At 43.5% G+C, this 17,454-nt stretch overlaps 1 protein-coding gene across 1 annotated transcript in view; it reads right to left on the reverse strand.

The window, feature by feature from the left end:
• Positions 1-354: 354 nt before the first annotated feature.
• Positions 355-17,454, reverse strand: part of R3HDM1 (R3H domain containing 1) — an 86,755-nt gene continuing 69,655 nt past the window's right edge. The window contains 11 exon segments of the mRNA XM_040441530.1: positions 355-1,020; positions 1,781-1,865; positions 2,155-2,237; positions 3,730-3,874; positions 7,025-7,194; positions 7,428-7,531; positions 7,616-7,767; positions 7,875-8,038; positions 10,894-11,020; positions 11,680-11,946; positions 17,049-17,206. Of these exon segments, the coding sequence (XP_040297464.1) occupies positions 653-1,020; positions 1,781-1,865; positions 2,155-2,237; positions 3,730-3,874; positions 7,025-7,194; positions 7,428-7,531; positions 7,616-7,767; positions 7,875-8,038; positions 10,894-11,020; positions 11,680-11,946; positions 17,049-17,206 (1,823 nt within the window). The 3' untranslated portion in view covers positions 355-652.

A 17,454-nucleotide genomic window follows, 5' to 3' on the forward strand; every position in this document is an offset into this window, starting at 1 on the left:
GAAAAATGACTTTCGTGAGAAACCATTTATTTACAATGAACTTTCACAAAGTCTTAATGTATATAACTTATGAAGGGCACAGTGAAGAGGGTCTGTTTTACCAATATCCCCCCCCCCCTTGGAAGACCAGAGGGGAAGGACAAGACTTCTCTTCGAAACAGTAATAGGTCTATTATTATTATTATTATTATAATATATATCTATGTATATAGATTTTTCTTTAAGTGCAGCAATAATTTCCCCACCCCCTTCTATTAAAGTGGACGTCAAAGTGCTGGCTTTGGGGGGGAGAAAAAAAAAAAAAGTAGAAAACAGACCTTTTTAGTTTTTTGATTTTCTTCATTTTTTTTTTTTGGGCATTCATTATGAACATCATATCTTATTTTTTTTTCTGTACAAGAGAACTTTGGGTCCGATACAGAAATATAAATATAAAACAAACAGGCTATAAAAGGGGAGGGTAGAGGAGGGCAGTCCTACTGACGGGTGACTTTCTGCCGGCGCTGTAGGGAGTTCTGCAGTTCCCAGATCGTGGTGGTGGTGATGCTCCGACTCTCGGCGTAGACAGAAACCCCTCCAAAGGCCCATCCTTATCACGTGGCAAAGGCAGGCAATGCAGGAACGCCCCCCCCCCATCCCCTCCCCGTTTCTTCTACTGTGAGCTCGCTCTTTCAAGGATGTGAAGGTCGTAGGGTTTTCTGCTCGTTCTCAGTCTAAACTTGTTCATTAAATTATTGTGTTCTTTCAGTGCAAACTTAGCAGCTGAGACGGTGGGGAACGTCGCCACGATGGTGTAGGTGGAGGCCAAGTCTGAAGAGGGGCTGGCTTGTTCAGTACTCGTGTGGCTCTCCCCGCTGCCGCAGTAGTGTTGATGGTGTTGATGTGGGGTCTGCTGTGATCGGGGGTCCCGGAGCCACCGAATTTTAGCACCTGCTTTAAAAAGTTCACCAAAAAGCATTTCGGCGTCTTTGCGGCTGATCCCGTCGGGCAGTTCTGTGATTTCTAGGACTTTCCCAACAACTGCAGATGAAGGAGACATAAGAGCACTTGGGTTAGACCAGGAATGGGCAAACGGCGGCTCTCCAGAAGGTCGTAAAACTACAAATCCCATCATGCCCTTCTGTAGGCATACTGGGAGTTGTAGTTTTACAACAGCTGCTGGAGAGCCGCAGGTTGCCCATCCCTGGGTTAGACCATTCATAGCGCGGGACTTGAGGTACCAGAAGTTTAAGGGTCTGTTCACATTCCCCTTGGGAAACTACATCATATTTGATAGGAAGAATAGCGCAACATGCCGCGGTATTCTTCCTGCGGAGACGACAGACACCATGACTAGAACCAGACGGATCCACTCAAGTCAATGGAGTCGGCCGCCGGGTGCGGTTGGTGTCTGTCATAGGACAGATCCAGGACTATGTTATTTTTGTTTTTATGCACCTATGACAGAAAAATGGAAACTTTAACAGTAGTGTTAACTGAGCCTAATCTAGATATATACAGATGTAGCAAACATGAAGTTGACCCTTAAAATGGTATTCCGGTTACATCGAGTTAACTCCTATCCAAAGAATAGGGGGCAACTATTAAACTGGTGGGGGTCCAACCACTGGTGCCCCAATGATCATGAGAACAATATTAAAAGAGTTCTTCCCAAATGGTTAGGTGTGATATACATATATGTTTTTGTAAGGGTTTATTTATTTCTGGAGGGTGCTGGTGCATTAGATCAATAACAAATGACACTTGAAAGGAAATTAAAGGGTATGTGCATAAAACATACCAGGTTCACCCGCAGAGAGGTCTGTGGAAGCAGCTTTCTTGGTGTTTTTTTTGCCTCTATTTCCATGTCTGTGTCCAGACTGACCCTGGAACATGCACAAATGAGATTCTTTATTTTTGTTACCTGGCATATTATTATTATTATTACTACTGAGTCAGTGACACATTGTCTACATCTGTATCTACAGCTATGTGCCCATGTGATTGCATTTTATCTGGCTTATAAGAAATATGAAAACATTCATTCTTTTACCCCCAGTGACTTGGATCCCTGGAGAAAAGCCTATGTATCTACATTAAAGAGAACGTTATCCCCTGAGACGTCTTCATTATATCCTAGATGTGAAATGTAGGATCAAGAACACGATTATAAACCTGTTGACTTGTTATATGTCCATGTACTAATTGAGGAGCATTGTATTGTAATGGCTGACCAAGTAACGGATATCTTGTATCACCTGCCGGGGAGAAAGGAGAGAAAGAGAGAGGGAGGAAGAGAAAGAGAGAGAAAGAAATAAGATGGTGATGACCTGTATCCTGAGAATGAGAAATGCTGCCTAAATTACTAAAATTATTAAATACCAAACCCAGAGATATAAACTGGGCCACCCTATAAGGCACCCCCCCCCCCCCCCAAAAAAAAATGGCAGTGCGTCTTATAGTGTGAACGCTAATGACCGCTTATGGAAGCAGTCAGCAGTAAGCTAACTGCACTGTGTCCCGACTGCCTACAGCACCAGGACACTGTGCGTCATCAGGTCATAGTGCAGCATGGGGCGCAGAAGAGGAACAGGGAGCAGTGAATGCAGGAAGAGCGCACGATCCAGAGCAGGATCTGATCTGAAGATGAATGGGGGTCTAATACAGTGGGCTGATGGGGGTCTGTAAATACATCACGTTACTTATTCTGTACAGATATAAAGTTCATAATGATCCAGAGTTAAATCCTGTATTATATTCCAGAGCTGCACTCACTATTCTGCTGGTGGAGTCACTGTGTACATACATTACTTATCCTGCACTGATCCTGAGATACATCCTGTATTATACTCCAGAGCTGCACTCACTATTCTGCTGGTGGAGTCACTGTGTACATACATTACATTACTTATCCTATACTGTTCCTGAGTTACATCCTGTATTATACTCCAGAGCTGCACTCTCTATTCTGCCGGTGCAGTCACTGTGTACATACATTACATATCCTGCACTGATCCTGAGATACATCCTGTATTATACTCCAGAGCTGCACTCACTATTCTGCTGGTGCAGTCACTGTGTACATACAGTACATTACTTATCCTGTACTGATCCTGAGTTACAGCCTGTATTATACTTCAGAGCTGCACTCACCATTATGTTGGGAGGAGTCACTGTGTGCACACTTCATATTACTTATTTACTGATCCAGATCCAAAGGGTACTGTATTATACTTCACAGCAGCATTCACAATTCTGCAGACTTCAGAGCTGAAAAATCCTAGTATTTCTGTCTGGTTCAAATATCTGTATAGAGCTTGATCTAGTGAATTGAATTCTGGGAAGTGTCATCTTTACTGTTCAGTCACGTAGTGCATGAAAATCAACTAGCGTTACAGAAGCTCGGAAACGCTGTTAGGGGTGTGTCTGTTGCAGAATAAGTAATGTAACGTATTTACCAAATTATTTTTTAATGTAGATTCTATTTACATTTAAGTTTTAAAATGGTACTCAAAAAGGTAGACATGCCCTTTGAACAGTCTCTAATTGCCAAAAGTTTTCACTGGTCAACTGGCGGCACGATCAGCAGGATTCTTTTTCCTTTTGCCTCTATAAACATAAGATCAGTCAGACCTGACTAAATCGGCGATGTTCGATCAATTTTGCTCTTGTGTGTATGGTCTCTTGAATCCCCCTAGTGTCTAGGAGGTGCAGTGCAATATTTTCAAAGACAAATGTATGACCACTTACCTTGTCCTGGAGCAAACGGTCTAGAAAAATGTGGAACTAGAGGGAGAGGTGATAAACCAGGGCGGATAATTTTCATGTTGGTTAATTGGACAGGAACCGGTGACTGAGTGGGCGATGTGATGGGGCTGCTTAGATGTGAACTATGCTGCAAAAGGGGCCAAAAAACAAAGACAAGATGCTTTTATTTAAATACATCTGTATGAAAAGAAGCACATATCTACAGCCGGTCTCTTCACCTATATTATATGTATGCCAATACTCCGGCAAGGGGAGAAGGGGTAAGCCCTAGTGTTGATCGAGCACCACAGTGCTCGGGTGCTCGAGAGAGCACAATGGAAGTCAATGGGAGAACCCGAGCATTAAACCAGGCGCCCCCTGCTCTGAAGAGGGGACGGTGTCTGGTTCATAGGAAAAAGGTCAGAAATTGATGGAAACACCACCAAAATGGTTCGGGAACAGCATGGGGAGGATGTCTGGATGCATCTTGGACTCCCAGGTCGCTGCTGGGAACGATGTTGTCCGAGTAGTACGCCACTTTTACAGACTGACAATAATAAGCACCAAACCGAAGATAAAATCGATTTTAGAGGAAAACTTGTTAGGAAACATTCTTTCCTGTATATTTACTTGTATATAAAGTGCAAGTGCTGCCAAAAATTACAAGGAAGAGGCACTCCGACACAACCTTTATATCACATAAAGGAGGGCCTCATTCACATTGTGGTACAATTGTTCAGGTAGTGGGACTCCTACACTCATAAAGCCTATGCACTAAGGGAAGGGGCTGTCAAAAATTACAAGGAAGCGGCACTCCAATACACCCTTTATTACACATAAAGGAGGGCATCATACACCCTTGAAAAATTATGATTGATGGCCTGCTGGTGACCCTCAAAAACATTAGGTATAAGGGCCTGCTGGTGACCCTCTAAAACATTAGGTATAAGGGCAGCCTAATAAGCAGGTTAATATGATGGAGGAGGACGAGAAAAGAGAGATTGAACCCTATACCCTTTTTAGTGGTGGAAAGAGTGCAGGGAATACAGTGTACAGTTAGTTCAATACACCATAAAAGCCACATTTAAAGTGCCTTTATGTTCAGCCGCTTTCCTCTGGTGGAGTAGAGAAGTCAGGGGCAATCAAGGCCTTGTTCATTTTGATAAGAGTCAACCTGTCAGCATTTTCAGTTGACAGGCGGATGCGCTTATCAGTTATTATGCCCCCAGCAGCACTAAATACCCACTCTGACAAAACGCTGGCGGCAGGGCAGGCCAGCACCTCCAAGGCGTAGAGCGCCAGTTCGTGCCACATGTCCAGCTTGGACACACAATAGTTGTAAGGCACTGAGGGATCACTAAGGATGCTGACACGGTCTGCTACGTTCTCCTTCACCATCTTCCAAAACTTTTCCCTCCTTGTGACACTAGGCCACTCATCAGGGTGAGGGTGCTGGTGGGGTGTCATGAAACTGTCCCAGGCCTTGGAGAGTGTTGCCCTGCTTCTGTTGGAACTGCTGTGTGTTCCCTTCGTCTCCCTTCCTCGGTTGCCCAAGGAACTACATAATCTGCCGCCAGCGTTGTCAGCTGGAAATGTTTGGAGCAATTTTAAAATAGTGGCGGAAAAATAGTGGCGGCTGGTGACTGAGTAACGAGGGACGGCCACCTCCACCAGGCTGAGGAAGGCCTCAGTGTCCACAAGCCTAAATGGCAACATTTCCAGGGCCGGCAATTTGGAAAGGTGCGTATTTAGTGCTCTGGCCTGTGGGTGGGTGGGTGGCTGGGTATTTGTGCTTTTATTCAAAGGCCTGGGGCATGGACATCTGTACGCTGCGCTGGGACACAGAAGTGGATGTGCTAGCTGATGGTGCTTGCGAAGGTCCAGGTGCAGGGCGGGAGGCATCCGGGCCAGCGTCTTGAACAGGGGATTGGCCAGCATGTAACACAGGGGAAGAGGAGGCAGTGGTGTGACCCGCAGACACTGATTGTGGACCCAGGCGTTCAGCCCACCTTTTAGGGTGCTTTGATGCCATTTGGCGGATCATGCTGGTGGTGGTGAGGTTGCTAGTGTTCACCCCCCTGCTCATTTTGGCACGGCACAGATTGCAAATGACAAATCTTTTATCGTCCACACTTTCCTCAAAAAAGTGCCAGACTGCGGAACACCTACCCCTTGGCAAGGGAGAATGCCACAAGGGGGTACTCCGGGGAATGCAGTGGCCTCTTATCCTCTGGATAGATCATCAGTATCTAAATGGTGGGGGTCCGAAACCAAGGACCCCCACTGATCAGCTGTTTGAGAAGGCCCCGATGCTCGCAGTAGCCCTACAGCCCTCTCTCAGCTCACCAAGCACAGCGCCATACATTCATTATACAGCAGCTATGCTTGATATTGCAGCTCAGCCCCATTCAAGTGATTTGGGCTGAGCTGCGCCTAGGCCATGTGACCGATGAACATGACATCACTCGGACTTGGCTGAGCTGCGAGAACGCCGCAACGTTCCTGTGAGCTCCGGTGCCTTCTCAAACAGTTGATCAGAGGGGGTCCCGGGTGTCATACCGCCACCCATCAGATACTCTAGATAGGTCATCAGTAGTAAAGTCTTGGAAAATCCTTGAAGGACTGTAAAGCGACCCATAATACTAGTGAATCAAGATGGACGACTTTAATCATTTGCTGCCAACTGCTACTGCCTTGTCAGGACACAATAGAGCAAAACAGACATCAAATGTTGGGATCGTGGGGGTCCCAGAGGTGGGCACATCGCCGATCAAAGTGGTGGCACATAAGAGGAGAATAATCCTTTTATATTAATTGTATAGCACATGTATAAAGCTGTTCACTGTATGCTATTATTATATGAGCACTGTATGGCGGTATATCTGACAGATATTTTGTAGTGTATGGTGGTGGAGACACTTTATAGCATTGCCGTTTAGGCAACTGTATGTATGGGTCATATGGCGAATGCATGGTACGGTTATTTGGGCACTGTATGGACGGGTTATTTGGGCACTGTATGGACGGGTTATTTGTAAACTGTAAGACATCATATGGGTAAAGCACAGTACATCATCTAACGTAAGGTCGGCTCTGGTCAGAAGTGCAAAAAACTGCAATACACACTTTGCTGGCGGTCAGATGCAACACAATTTTTTTTTTTAAACCGTAAACCCATGCCAACCAGGAAAGCTTTAAATTATTAAATGATGCAGACTCTATAGAGTCACAATAAATAAAAATAACTCATTGAAAACCACCAAAACTCTCTGGACACAAGAGCGCCCCCTTCATTTACCTGTGCAGACAGATCCAAGCCTCCGTACTCCGTTTTATGAGCCCTCTGGTGGTCACAATAATATTTATTTGGCTTCCACTGAGGTGGTGAATGTGTTTGAGGTGGTGGGTTGTGAGGAAGATTTAGCTGCATCATTACCATTCCACCAGGAGGGGGCGGCGCTGGTACTGCTAAAAATAGGGAGAAAAAAAAAAAACTGTACTAAAAGCTCAGCGCATTTAACAAATCTAGAGCAGAAAAGATCTGTTTTTGTTCAGAAACAGCACCGCGTCCGTCCGTGGACCGTCTCTGGTGTCGCAGCTCAATGCATTCAAGTGAAGTGCAATACCAGAGGCGATCCCTGGAAAGACGCGGCGCCGTGCGCGTCACCTATTCCACATATACCAATACGTACGCTGTATACCTGCACACTGAGGACCTGGCAGTGGCTGAGAGCTACAAGGAGAGGTTGCCCTTGGAAATTGCATCTGGTCGGATCCCGGATGCTGCATATACCCCACTGAGGAGCTGTGAAGCACAAGGTGCATTTGCCGTCATAGTCTATTATAGCACAATACGCCGGGCGGTAGATATTTTACATAGTGTCCCTACCTCAGGTTATTCTGCTGTCCCGGTGAGATGACGCTGTAGAAAACCGGCATCCCCGTGGTCGGTAACTGGCCCTGGTGGGACTGGTTAGGAATGAGCACCTGTTGGTGATATGGCTGTTGTAGCACAGACTGGGAGCCTTGCCGAACAGGAACCTAAGGAAACAAGCCCATCCGTTTACTACATATTATAAGGCATCTCTTCAGCTAAAGCGACTACAACACTAGTACGAAATGCTTCATCACAGCCTTACTGGCACTACCTGGTATGAGGGCACTGAGGAGTACTGCACCATAACACCTTGGATGGGATTGGCAATGTTGCCAAGCTGCCCGCTGACCAACGTCTGACTCTGAGGCTGCTGCACATTGACCATGCCTTGGTGGTGGTAGGTCGGCTGCTGGCTGGGCATAACTGCAGGATAAGCTGCAATGTACAAAGAGAAACTATGGAGGAAAATGCATCACTTCTACATGGCCGGGTACATTCCAGGGGTCAAGGACCAAATCACTAACATGGTTCAAACATGTAGAGGCTTAGAAAAAACGTGGCTGCTTTCATCTACAAAACAGCACCACACCTCTCCACTGGTTGTGGGTGGTATTACAGATCAGCCTCATTTACTTCTATGTAGCCGAGCTGCAATCCCAGAGAGAAGCCATGGACGGGTGTGAGGCTGTTCTGGGAAGAAAGCAGCCATGTCCTAAACCCCGACAACCCCTTAAGAACTTTTTTCCACCATAAATCCACATTTTTTTTTTTTCCATTATTATTAGCGCCTCTGTATTGAAAAGCATTAAAGGCACACTATACATCAGGTCACGGGGGTCCTATGCTTGAAGATTTCCCAGAGAAAAATCTCAAATGTGTTAAAATTCAATGCGAACAGTGCCTGAAATCCTAAAATATGTCCTAACGGGCACAAATACTAAGAACCTTTAAGGCCTTGGTTGGGCTCTAGGCTGCCAGCTGTTGTAATGCCAGGTCTTCCAGGAAGATGGAGGGGTGAACCCCTCACTCTGTCACCAGGGCAGCTTGCAGAACTTAAATGGTTAAACAGCAAGGATCTTAATTTGCATATTATGGTACTTAAATGGTTAAACATAAGGATCTGCGTTTGCATATTACAGCACTTTAATGGTTAAACTGCCAAGATCTGAGTTCATCTGATCCTAGCTGTTAGGGTCCATTTACACGGATCCGCAAAACACGGACACCGGCAATGTGCGTTACGCATTTTGCGGACCGCACATCGCCGGCACTGTAATAGAAAATGCCTAATCTTGTCCGCAATTGCGAAAAAGAATAGGACATGTTCCATTTTTTTTTCCGGGAACGGAATTGCAGACCCGAAAGTGCAGATCCGGACAGCACATCGTGTGGCCCCATAGAAATGCATGGGTCCGCAATTCCGTCCTGCAATTAATGCAGAACAGAATTGCGGACGTGTGAATGGAGCCTTAGTGCGGGACTGTCAATCACAGGCACCAGGGATGGCGGTCACACAGCTGCTCCCACGTTATACCCTTTAAGTGCCAGTTTGCATTACCTTCCTGCAACGGTCTAAACGCACGTGAATTTGAGTTAGGGGGTTAATATCGGGAGCGTACGCATCTTAGACTGCACTACCACAACAGTAGCTATACATCCGTGGGGTATTGAGGACACGAGTCAACGGTTGGCGGTGTAGACCGGTCTGCAGGTGGTCTATAGACTCAATGCACAAGTCTAACCTCCCCCTGTACAATTCTCTGTGCGAGGTGAAATAACAGATCAGCAGAAGTCTCCTGTTAAGTTTCAAGCCCTTTCTACGGACAAACGGTCCCCCGCCGTGCATCAACAGCGACGCTTGCCTCGAGTAGCACTCCGCGTACAGCGGCACATGACACGAGAGCTGCCCCGCGCTTTCAACTACACAATGCAAGAGCATTTCATTTGCATTTCAATTCCAGCACAAAGGAGACCTGGAATAAAAGGGCCGCTCCGGCCTCCACAATGGGCCATACAGGGATGACGGACTTCAAGGCTGATCTGGACATGGAGCCAAAAAGGCAGAAATAACACACATTTACATTTGGAGGGGGACGATCAGCATGTACGGTGAAGGTGCAATAAAAGCAGGATCAGACTGACACGGTCACGTGACCCCCCCCCCCCCCCCCCTTGTTGGGACTAGTGACGTCACCAGGGGGGGGGGGGGGATCTATAATCCAGATGAGCCACTTGCTGTACAATATGGCTGAAATATTTGAAGATCTGGCTTGTCTATAACAAAGGTGTAATAAATGCATATACGACTGTGGGGTTAAGCTAGGGAGAAGCGAACTTGTGTTTTTCAAGTTCGGGTACCTGTGCAATTCCGTCATCACAGAATATAATTGGAATGCTATGGTGGAATGCACCACGGAAGACTTTAAGAGGCGTTCCGTCGTAATAGAAGTCAATGGGCAGCATAACGCATCAGTGGTGCATTGCGTCATATTCCGCGATAACGGAATCGACCATATATCCGAACGCCGAACTTGAAAAACACAAGTTCGCTCATCCCTAGTTAGAACCACTGATCCATTATTTTTCCGGTTCAGCCCGTTTTCACTTGTATGCTGTAAATAAGGCAACATAACAATGAATGGGGCGGAAAAACAGAAAATGTTGTACGATTTCCTGTAGCATGAACTGAAAAGGAAGCAACAAATACAGCCGTAAAGCAATGATCCCCAACTGTGGCAAAACTACAGCTCCCATTGTGTCCTGACAACCTGTAGTGCACTATTGGGAGGGAGGGGGTTGGTTGTAGTTTTGCAACAGCTAAAGAGCATCCTGTAGGACAGGGATGTTCAACCTGCGGCCCTCCAGCTGTTGTAAAACTACAACTCCCATCCTGCCCTCCTGTTGGCTGATAGCTGTAGGCTGTCTGGGTATGCTGGGAGTTGTAGTTTTGCAACAGCTGGAGGACCACTGGTTGGGCATCCCTGCTGTAGGAGATCACTGCTGTATAGTGTCATCTCACACCACCCCGATAAGGACGCCATTGTACAATATGGGGGGGGGGGGGGGAGGGGAATTTAGGAAATCTCAAAATCTTGTCGCTGCAGCCAGGAGAAGACATTGCTACAGAAGCAGCGAAACCGAAGAAGAGAAAGTGGCTGGAAAAGAGACCGGTTCACTGTGAGAAACTTAAACCCTCTCATACAGCGCCCCGGGCCCGCATCCCGCCGCTCCATGTCTAACCCACAGCGCAGGAATGGGGGGGAGGGTTACAGGTAGAGAAACATACAAACCTGTTTGGTGGGGGGCAGCGTGTGGCAGTGTTTGGTTTGGTTGAGAACTAAACTGGACAGATGATACGGGTCGGTATTGTTGGTTCACGTGAGGATACTGGTTTGGAGCACAGTAGCAGGTTGGCATCTAGACATAGTGAGAAAAATTAAAATAAACAAATAAATAAATGGTTTAGCCCCTAAAAAAAAATAATAATAATAATAATAATTAAAATTCAACATTTTTCAGAGCAGCACCTGGATCTGAATGTAACGAGATATTTAGAACAGCCACTGAGTTATATAATAAAATCTATCGTACAGCGCGGAGGCGATTGCACACGATCAGTTCTATCTTTCAATTGCCTCCAGCTTACAATCTGTGACCGGTTCAGGGAGAGGAGGACACCCCCTTCTGTCATGGGAAACCTCCTTAAGCATAAATATTATAATTATCATTAAAAAAATTCTCTAAATTTATTTGTATATCTTAACGAGTGAATATAAAAATATAACAATGTCAGTAAAGCTGCCGCCGGTGAGACTTCATGACTGCAAAATGTTAACCTATGCAAAATTAGGCAAAAAAAACCCCATTAATAATTCTCATCTCCACACAGTATATTCCACCCATAAAGTACAGACATTTGCAAATTAGTCTGTTGTCATCTAATAAACCTTCAAGCCCAAAAGCTGGATTCCACTAATGACTACGGCTTCACCATTAGCCGCCGCTAGAAGCTCTCGGTGTCCTTTACTGACATCTTCCTCATTAGCACCTGAGCTGGTCTCGGGGGAGCCGCGTACCTGCTGGAGAGAGGGGGGCTGGATGTATCCCTGCGGCTGCAGCACTGTGGGATTGACAGGCTGGCTGGAGGCAGAATAGTTGGGGGGTGGTAAAGGTTGTCCAAGTGGCGGTGGAGGAGGGGGAGGAGGGAGCGCCATGATGTAGCCGGACTGAGCAGAAGGTTGAAGCACCACGGTGGACTGGAACATGGTCGAATGGTCTGAAGACTCTGCCGAAGGCTGTCTGGCAAGACTCATATGGCTAAACTGGGAGCCCAGGTTGTCTGACTATATAATAAAAATAAAAAAATATAAAAAATATATATATTTTAAAGATATTAAAAATAGCAATACATAAATACTGTATTCTTTATTAACTGAAATTCCTAAAACGTTATATATAAAACCTAATTTCTTATTTCTATATATAAATCCTATTATATTTATTATTAAAAAAAAAAATCTCCCCAAAAATCATGAGCATAGTAAAAATAAAAAAAATACATTAAATGACATCTCTAGAACAAGGCAGCAGCATAAAAGAGTAAAAAACTCTATACAAAAAAAAAAAAAAAGTGAATATATAGATATAGAAATTCTCAGTCATCACAAGCAAAGCATCAGAAAAGAACTCCTAAAGGAGAAAAAAAAAAAGGAGGAAAAGAGGCAAAAGGAAAAAAAAGGCAAAAAGAAAGAAGAAAAAAGCCTGTTCCTCCTCTTAACTTAATTAACACCTTGACAATTAAAGTAATGTTGATTCATCTTAATTTTTTCTCATCGGCCATCCCCGAGGAGAGCAAAAAAAAAAAAAATAGCTTAGAGCAGCAATGTTCATACTATATCCTGGAACAATACAGAACACGTCTCCCGAGTAAAAAAAAAATAATTAAGAAAATAGATAGCGCTGCCAGCGAAGGCTTTGGACTGCGTTTGCAAAATCTCGGACAACCTATAAAAATGACAATCCAAAAAACGGTGATTAGGGGAGTCTGGGGGGTCATTATGGTGATATTAGGATAATTAGAGTTACCATGATGTTAAATTAACATCAAGACTATAAAAAATAAAAACTGTAAACTGGTTATATAAAAGGTATTACGGAACGTGGCGCTTCACCTTCTTCCCGATTCCACCTCATCGGCTTAGGTTACAGCAGACACAGTAATGTGGAGGGGATTAGCAAGTCACCAGATATTACAATCTATCTGGAAAGTGGATGCTATCGGGTTGTGGCTTATGAGCGCATCAGGCAGGTATCTTATTAAAACTTATTAAACATTCAAGTGCTATTTGGGAATATTAAACCCCAAAATATTAGGTTTAAAATAAATCGACCTATTTGTTGGATGTAAAACTTTCATTAAAAAAAAGTAATGCTCAAAAAAAATATATATACACATGTAATAAGCCTGGGTCACCCAAATGTATAAAATATAAATATAAATATATATATATATATATATATATATATATATATATATATATATATATATATATATATATATCTTCATATGGGAAAAGGGTGATTATTAAGGTGTAATCTGTATTAGTCCACAGCTGAGAACTTAACATTTTTTTTTATATAATTTTTATATTAGCCGTTATATACATCTATTTTTAACTAATTTTTATATTTATATTTTAATGACTATTTTTATATTATATTTTATATAATTGTATATCTTTATACACATTTTCTATTTTTAAGATGTTATATAATTTTTATATTGTGTAATTTAAATAATCTTAAGACTTCTTCCATTTTTATGTTTATTTTTATATCATTTTCTATTTTTTTTTTAATGCTGTATTTTATATTGTTTTCATCTACCCAGGAATTTCAATAAAAAAACAAAAAACAAAAAAAACAAAAACATCCCCTTGCCAAATTAATCTTCTCAAACTTTTTTTTTTTCCATTAAACATTTGCACTTGAGGTGATGCATCTTCAAACGCTAAAGTTGCTTCACCTTTTATTTTGTCCTTCAGGATTTTTTTAACGCATTTTAAAAAATGAAGATGCAAAAAGTCTAAACAAAAAATAAATCACAGGAAGCCTTAACACATAAAATGAAGAACAAATCTCCGTGCAGCTGAACAATTTCACTTAATTAAAAACACTGAAAAGAAGGTTTATCCGTGAAAGGTGGATGCAAGCCCCTCCACCCGCCTGAGCTCATGGTTGATGCCCTGGGTAATAAATCAATTATCTTGTATATTATTATACATCATATCTACAATTACATTGTGTACATCCCAACGGCACCGGGTCCAAACAGATAGTTGTATACCTATTCAGGTCAATAGGAATCACATGCAGCTGTAAATGTTTTTTTTTTTTTTAGATATCTACCAACATAAAACTTCCACTTTAGACACAAACACATCACATGTACAGAGATACAAGCAGCACAGAGACAAGAGAGCAGAAGATAGTACCACAGTGTACTGCTGAGTGGGTGAGACCTGCAGGAGCGGGGGTGGATAAGAGACGGCTGGGTACTGAACAGGTTGCGAGGAGGACGGCAGAGACCGGAGAGGCTGAAGGAGTAACAGTTGAACAAACTTGGTTAATAAAAGACAAGAAAAAACAGAGATGGAAACACTCAGAACAAGACTGAACGGTAAGAGAGAAGACGCGTCGCTCACAACCTCTTTAGCTACAATTTACACTAATCTCTGGCATAAATTATAGTAACTCTGTTGAGCTCTGCTACCTTTATTGTGACTTTTAAACAAGAAAAAGGTGTAAAAAAAAAAAAAAAAAAAAAAGGGCAAAATTGTTCTATGTAAAATATGCAACTTTTTTTATTTTTTTTTTACACCTGAAAACTGGTGCAAAGCCAAGATCAATTCAGCTTCGAGTCCACATGAGAGACCCACAGTCACAATGAATGGTACCCAGTAACTAAATGGGGATCAGTTGAAAGTGGTCAACGTCTATCCACAGAATTGGCGGAGAACTGTTAGACTGGTGGTGGCCGATCACAGAACAAAGGTCCTATGCCCCCGTTTGAATGGAGAGGCGCTGATCTGTTCAAACTCTATGGGACTGACTGAGATAGCCGAGCCTTGTAGTCCACCATCTCCGGCAGACCCGCACATGCTCTACCATTACTCTATTCAAATGGGAGGGGCACGAAACCCCCAATTTTGTGATCAGTCTCCCACCCACCCAACAGTCATCACCTCCCCTGAGGACAACTGGAATACCTCCAATACAAGCAGCAGCCTTTCTGCTATTGGAATACCCCTTTTAATAAAAGAATTTTAACAGAAAACACATTTAGCCACGTATCATAGACAAAGAAAAAATATATAAAACAGAACTGCTGATATTTTTTTTTATATTTTCTGTTCATTTTTGGGTCTTTTCAAGTGTCCCGGGTAATAACCTCACCACCACTGGCCTCGTATAAACAAGCCGTGCGGCGGTAAAGAAAGAAATTCATGGCATCCCTTGTCCAAGGGCAATGTGCTCTTCACAATTCCCCACGTGTATTGGGTGACACGTGGAATTAATAAGCATTCAAATATGGAAGCTGCTGAGTGCGGCGAATTCCTTCCGTCGACGCTACAATATGTCTGTATCCACCCTGATGCTTAATTCATTTTCCATATGCTGTCACTCCGCGGAGACCGCATTCCACGCCTGCCTGAGCCGTCCACATAACATTACACGGATGGCGGTTTCCAGCCAAAGCAGAGTTACGGGGCCTAAAATAAGCTTTTCACTCGCCTCATATTTATAATGACACCTGCTTACATGATTTTATGCAAACCGATAGCTGTATCGCATTCGCTATATTGCGACAGCGTTTGGCGGGTTGCATAACAAGAACGGCGACTGCCCGTGATCTGAGGAGCACTTGTCGCTTGCACTTCTTGAAAGTTTAAAAGGGGTTCTCCAGAGAGGATTATTTTTTTCTATATCCTCAGGGTATGCCATAGATATCAGATCGGCAGGGGGTCAACACCCCACCAAGCAGGTGCTCGGGAGTGGCGCCAGAACTACGCAGCTCCATCCATATTGTAGTGGTTACGGCAGCATTCAGTTCAGTGGGGGTCACGCTGCAGTAACCAGATCCGTCCACTATACACTGGATGGAGCCGTGTAGCTCCGGAGCTACTCCCAAACAGCTGATCAACGGGAGTGTGGGTGGCAGACCCCCAATGATGCGATCTTACTGACCTATTCGGATGAAAGGACATAAATTCCAGAGAACCCCTTTAAGGACGGCTCTAATTTTTTTCTAAAATGATAGATTTCAAACTGTGAAAAAGAAGTGGAGCGGTGTAGATGTGTTTTTTTTTTTTTTACCCCCAGAGTTATACCGTAATATCTAAAATAAATAAATTTGCGTTTTACTCATAATAAATATCAGCTACAATAGAGTGAGAAGAGATGAAGTAAAACAACTGCTGCCAACAGTGGCGGAAAGAGGTACTGCAGGTAACCATTCTAACTGAACTACAAGAACTCAAAAAGTTTTCTAAATTTACAATAATATTTTTTTTTAATCATTACTATTATCACAGTAGCGTTCTTAAGAGTTCACCTTGAAGGAGCACCCGGCAGCAGGATGAACCCTATTTAATCAGGTAGGGATGATCCTGCCGATTAGAACGATACCTGTCTTGTGAAAAATCACTTGCAGTGTTTCTGAGAAGGAAAAAAACTAACAAAAAAAAAAAACACTTGTTCTTTATGCAAAGCACTGGAAATCTGAGGGCCTTTCGGTGCGCTAAAGCCCTCATTTGCATAAAGACTACAAGTCTTACTTCTTAGAATCGTCACAACCGATTTTCGCAAGACCGGTATAGTTTTAATCTGCAGGATCAACCCCATCTGGTTAAATAGCTTCGATCATGCTGCCGGATGCTCTTTAAAAGGAGGTCCAAAAATATAATCATGTTCTAAAAAAAAATTCAAAATTTCCGTTGCAAAAATGAATTCTTTACGGGTGACAAAAAAGTAAATTTGAAACGTTAAGACACAAAAGTTTGACAGCTGTGTCGCACTCCATTCATACTCTGGCCAGGCGTCCGGAATTTGTTTTTTTTTTAATGCCGTGGATGGTCATTTGATACTCGCTTGGTCAACGCTCATTCATTTTCGCTTACTCATATCTCTCCGCTACTAATATGACACAAGACAAATCCTGTTCCTCTACGGGGGGGAAGGAGGGGGTACAGTGCTGTGGAGGTCACCGTCCAAAACACAGAAGAGGATCATCATAGCACCAATGTGTCAAACCAGGGCCAGCGACAGCCTCAAGTTTGGGCAAGTTCAACGTAAAGTATTTCATTTCTTAAAAAGGGTATTGTCCCAGAAGGACTATCCCCCCAAAAAATAACTACAAGATCCTGTGACCAGTGTCTGTTCATACCTGGGTGATTAGGTGGCTGGAAGATTGCTGTGGTGGAGGAGGTGGTGGAGGAGGAGGAGGAGGGGGCGCTGGGGCAGGCACTTGGGTCCTAACTGGTTGCTGAGTCACAGGGGGATTATACACGACTGGAGTGCCGTCTGGGTTTATAAATGGCTGACCTGTGGAAACATAAGAGTCACCCCTGTGATTTCATCTTCATCATAAACAGGAAGTCAATAAGACGTTCACTTAAAAACAAGAAATAATTACCGTCACTCAAACTTGTTCTAAGCTGCTCTAGGCTATGTTCACACTAGGGCGCTCTGTTTTAGGACATGCAGAAGTTGCCACCATTTTAGGCAGTTTGCAGCGCTATTCGTACCATCAAAAAAACTGAAAATATTTTTATTTAAAAAAAAATAAAAAT

This window comes from Bufo bufo, chromosome 7, assembly GCF_905171765.1.
Source record: "Bufo bufo chromosome 7, aBufBuf1.1, whole genome shotgun sequence".
In the NCBI taxonomy this organism is placed as follows: domain Eukaryota; kingdom Metazoa; phylum Chordata; class Amphibia; order Anura; family Bufonidae; genus Bufo; species Bufo bufo.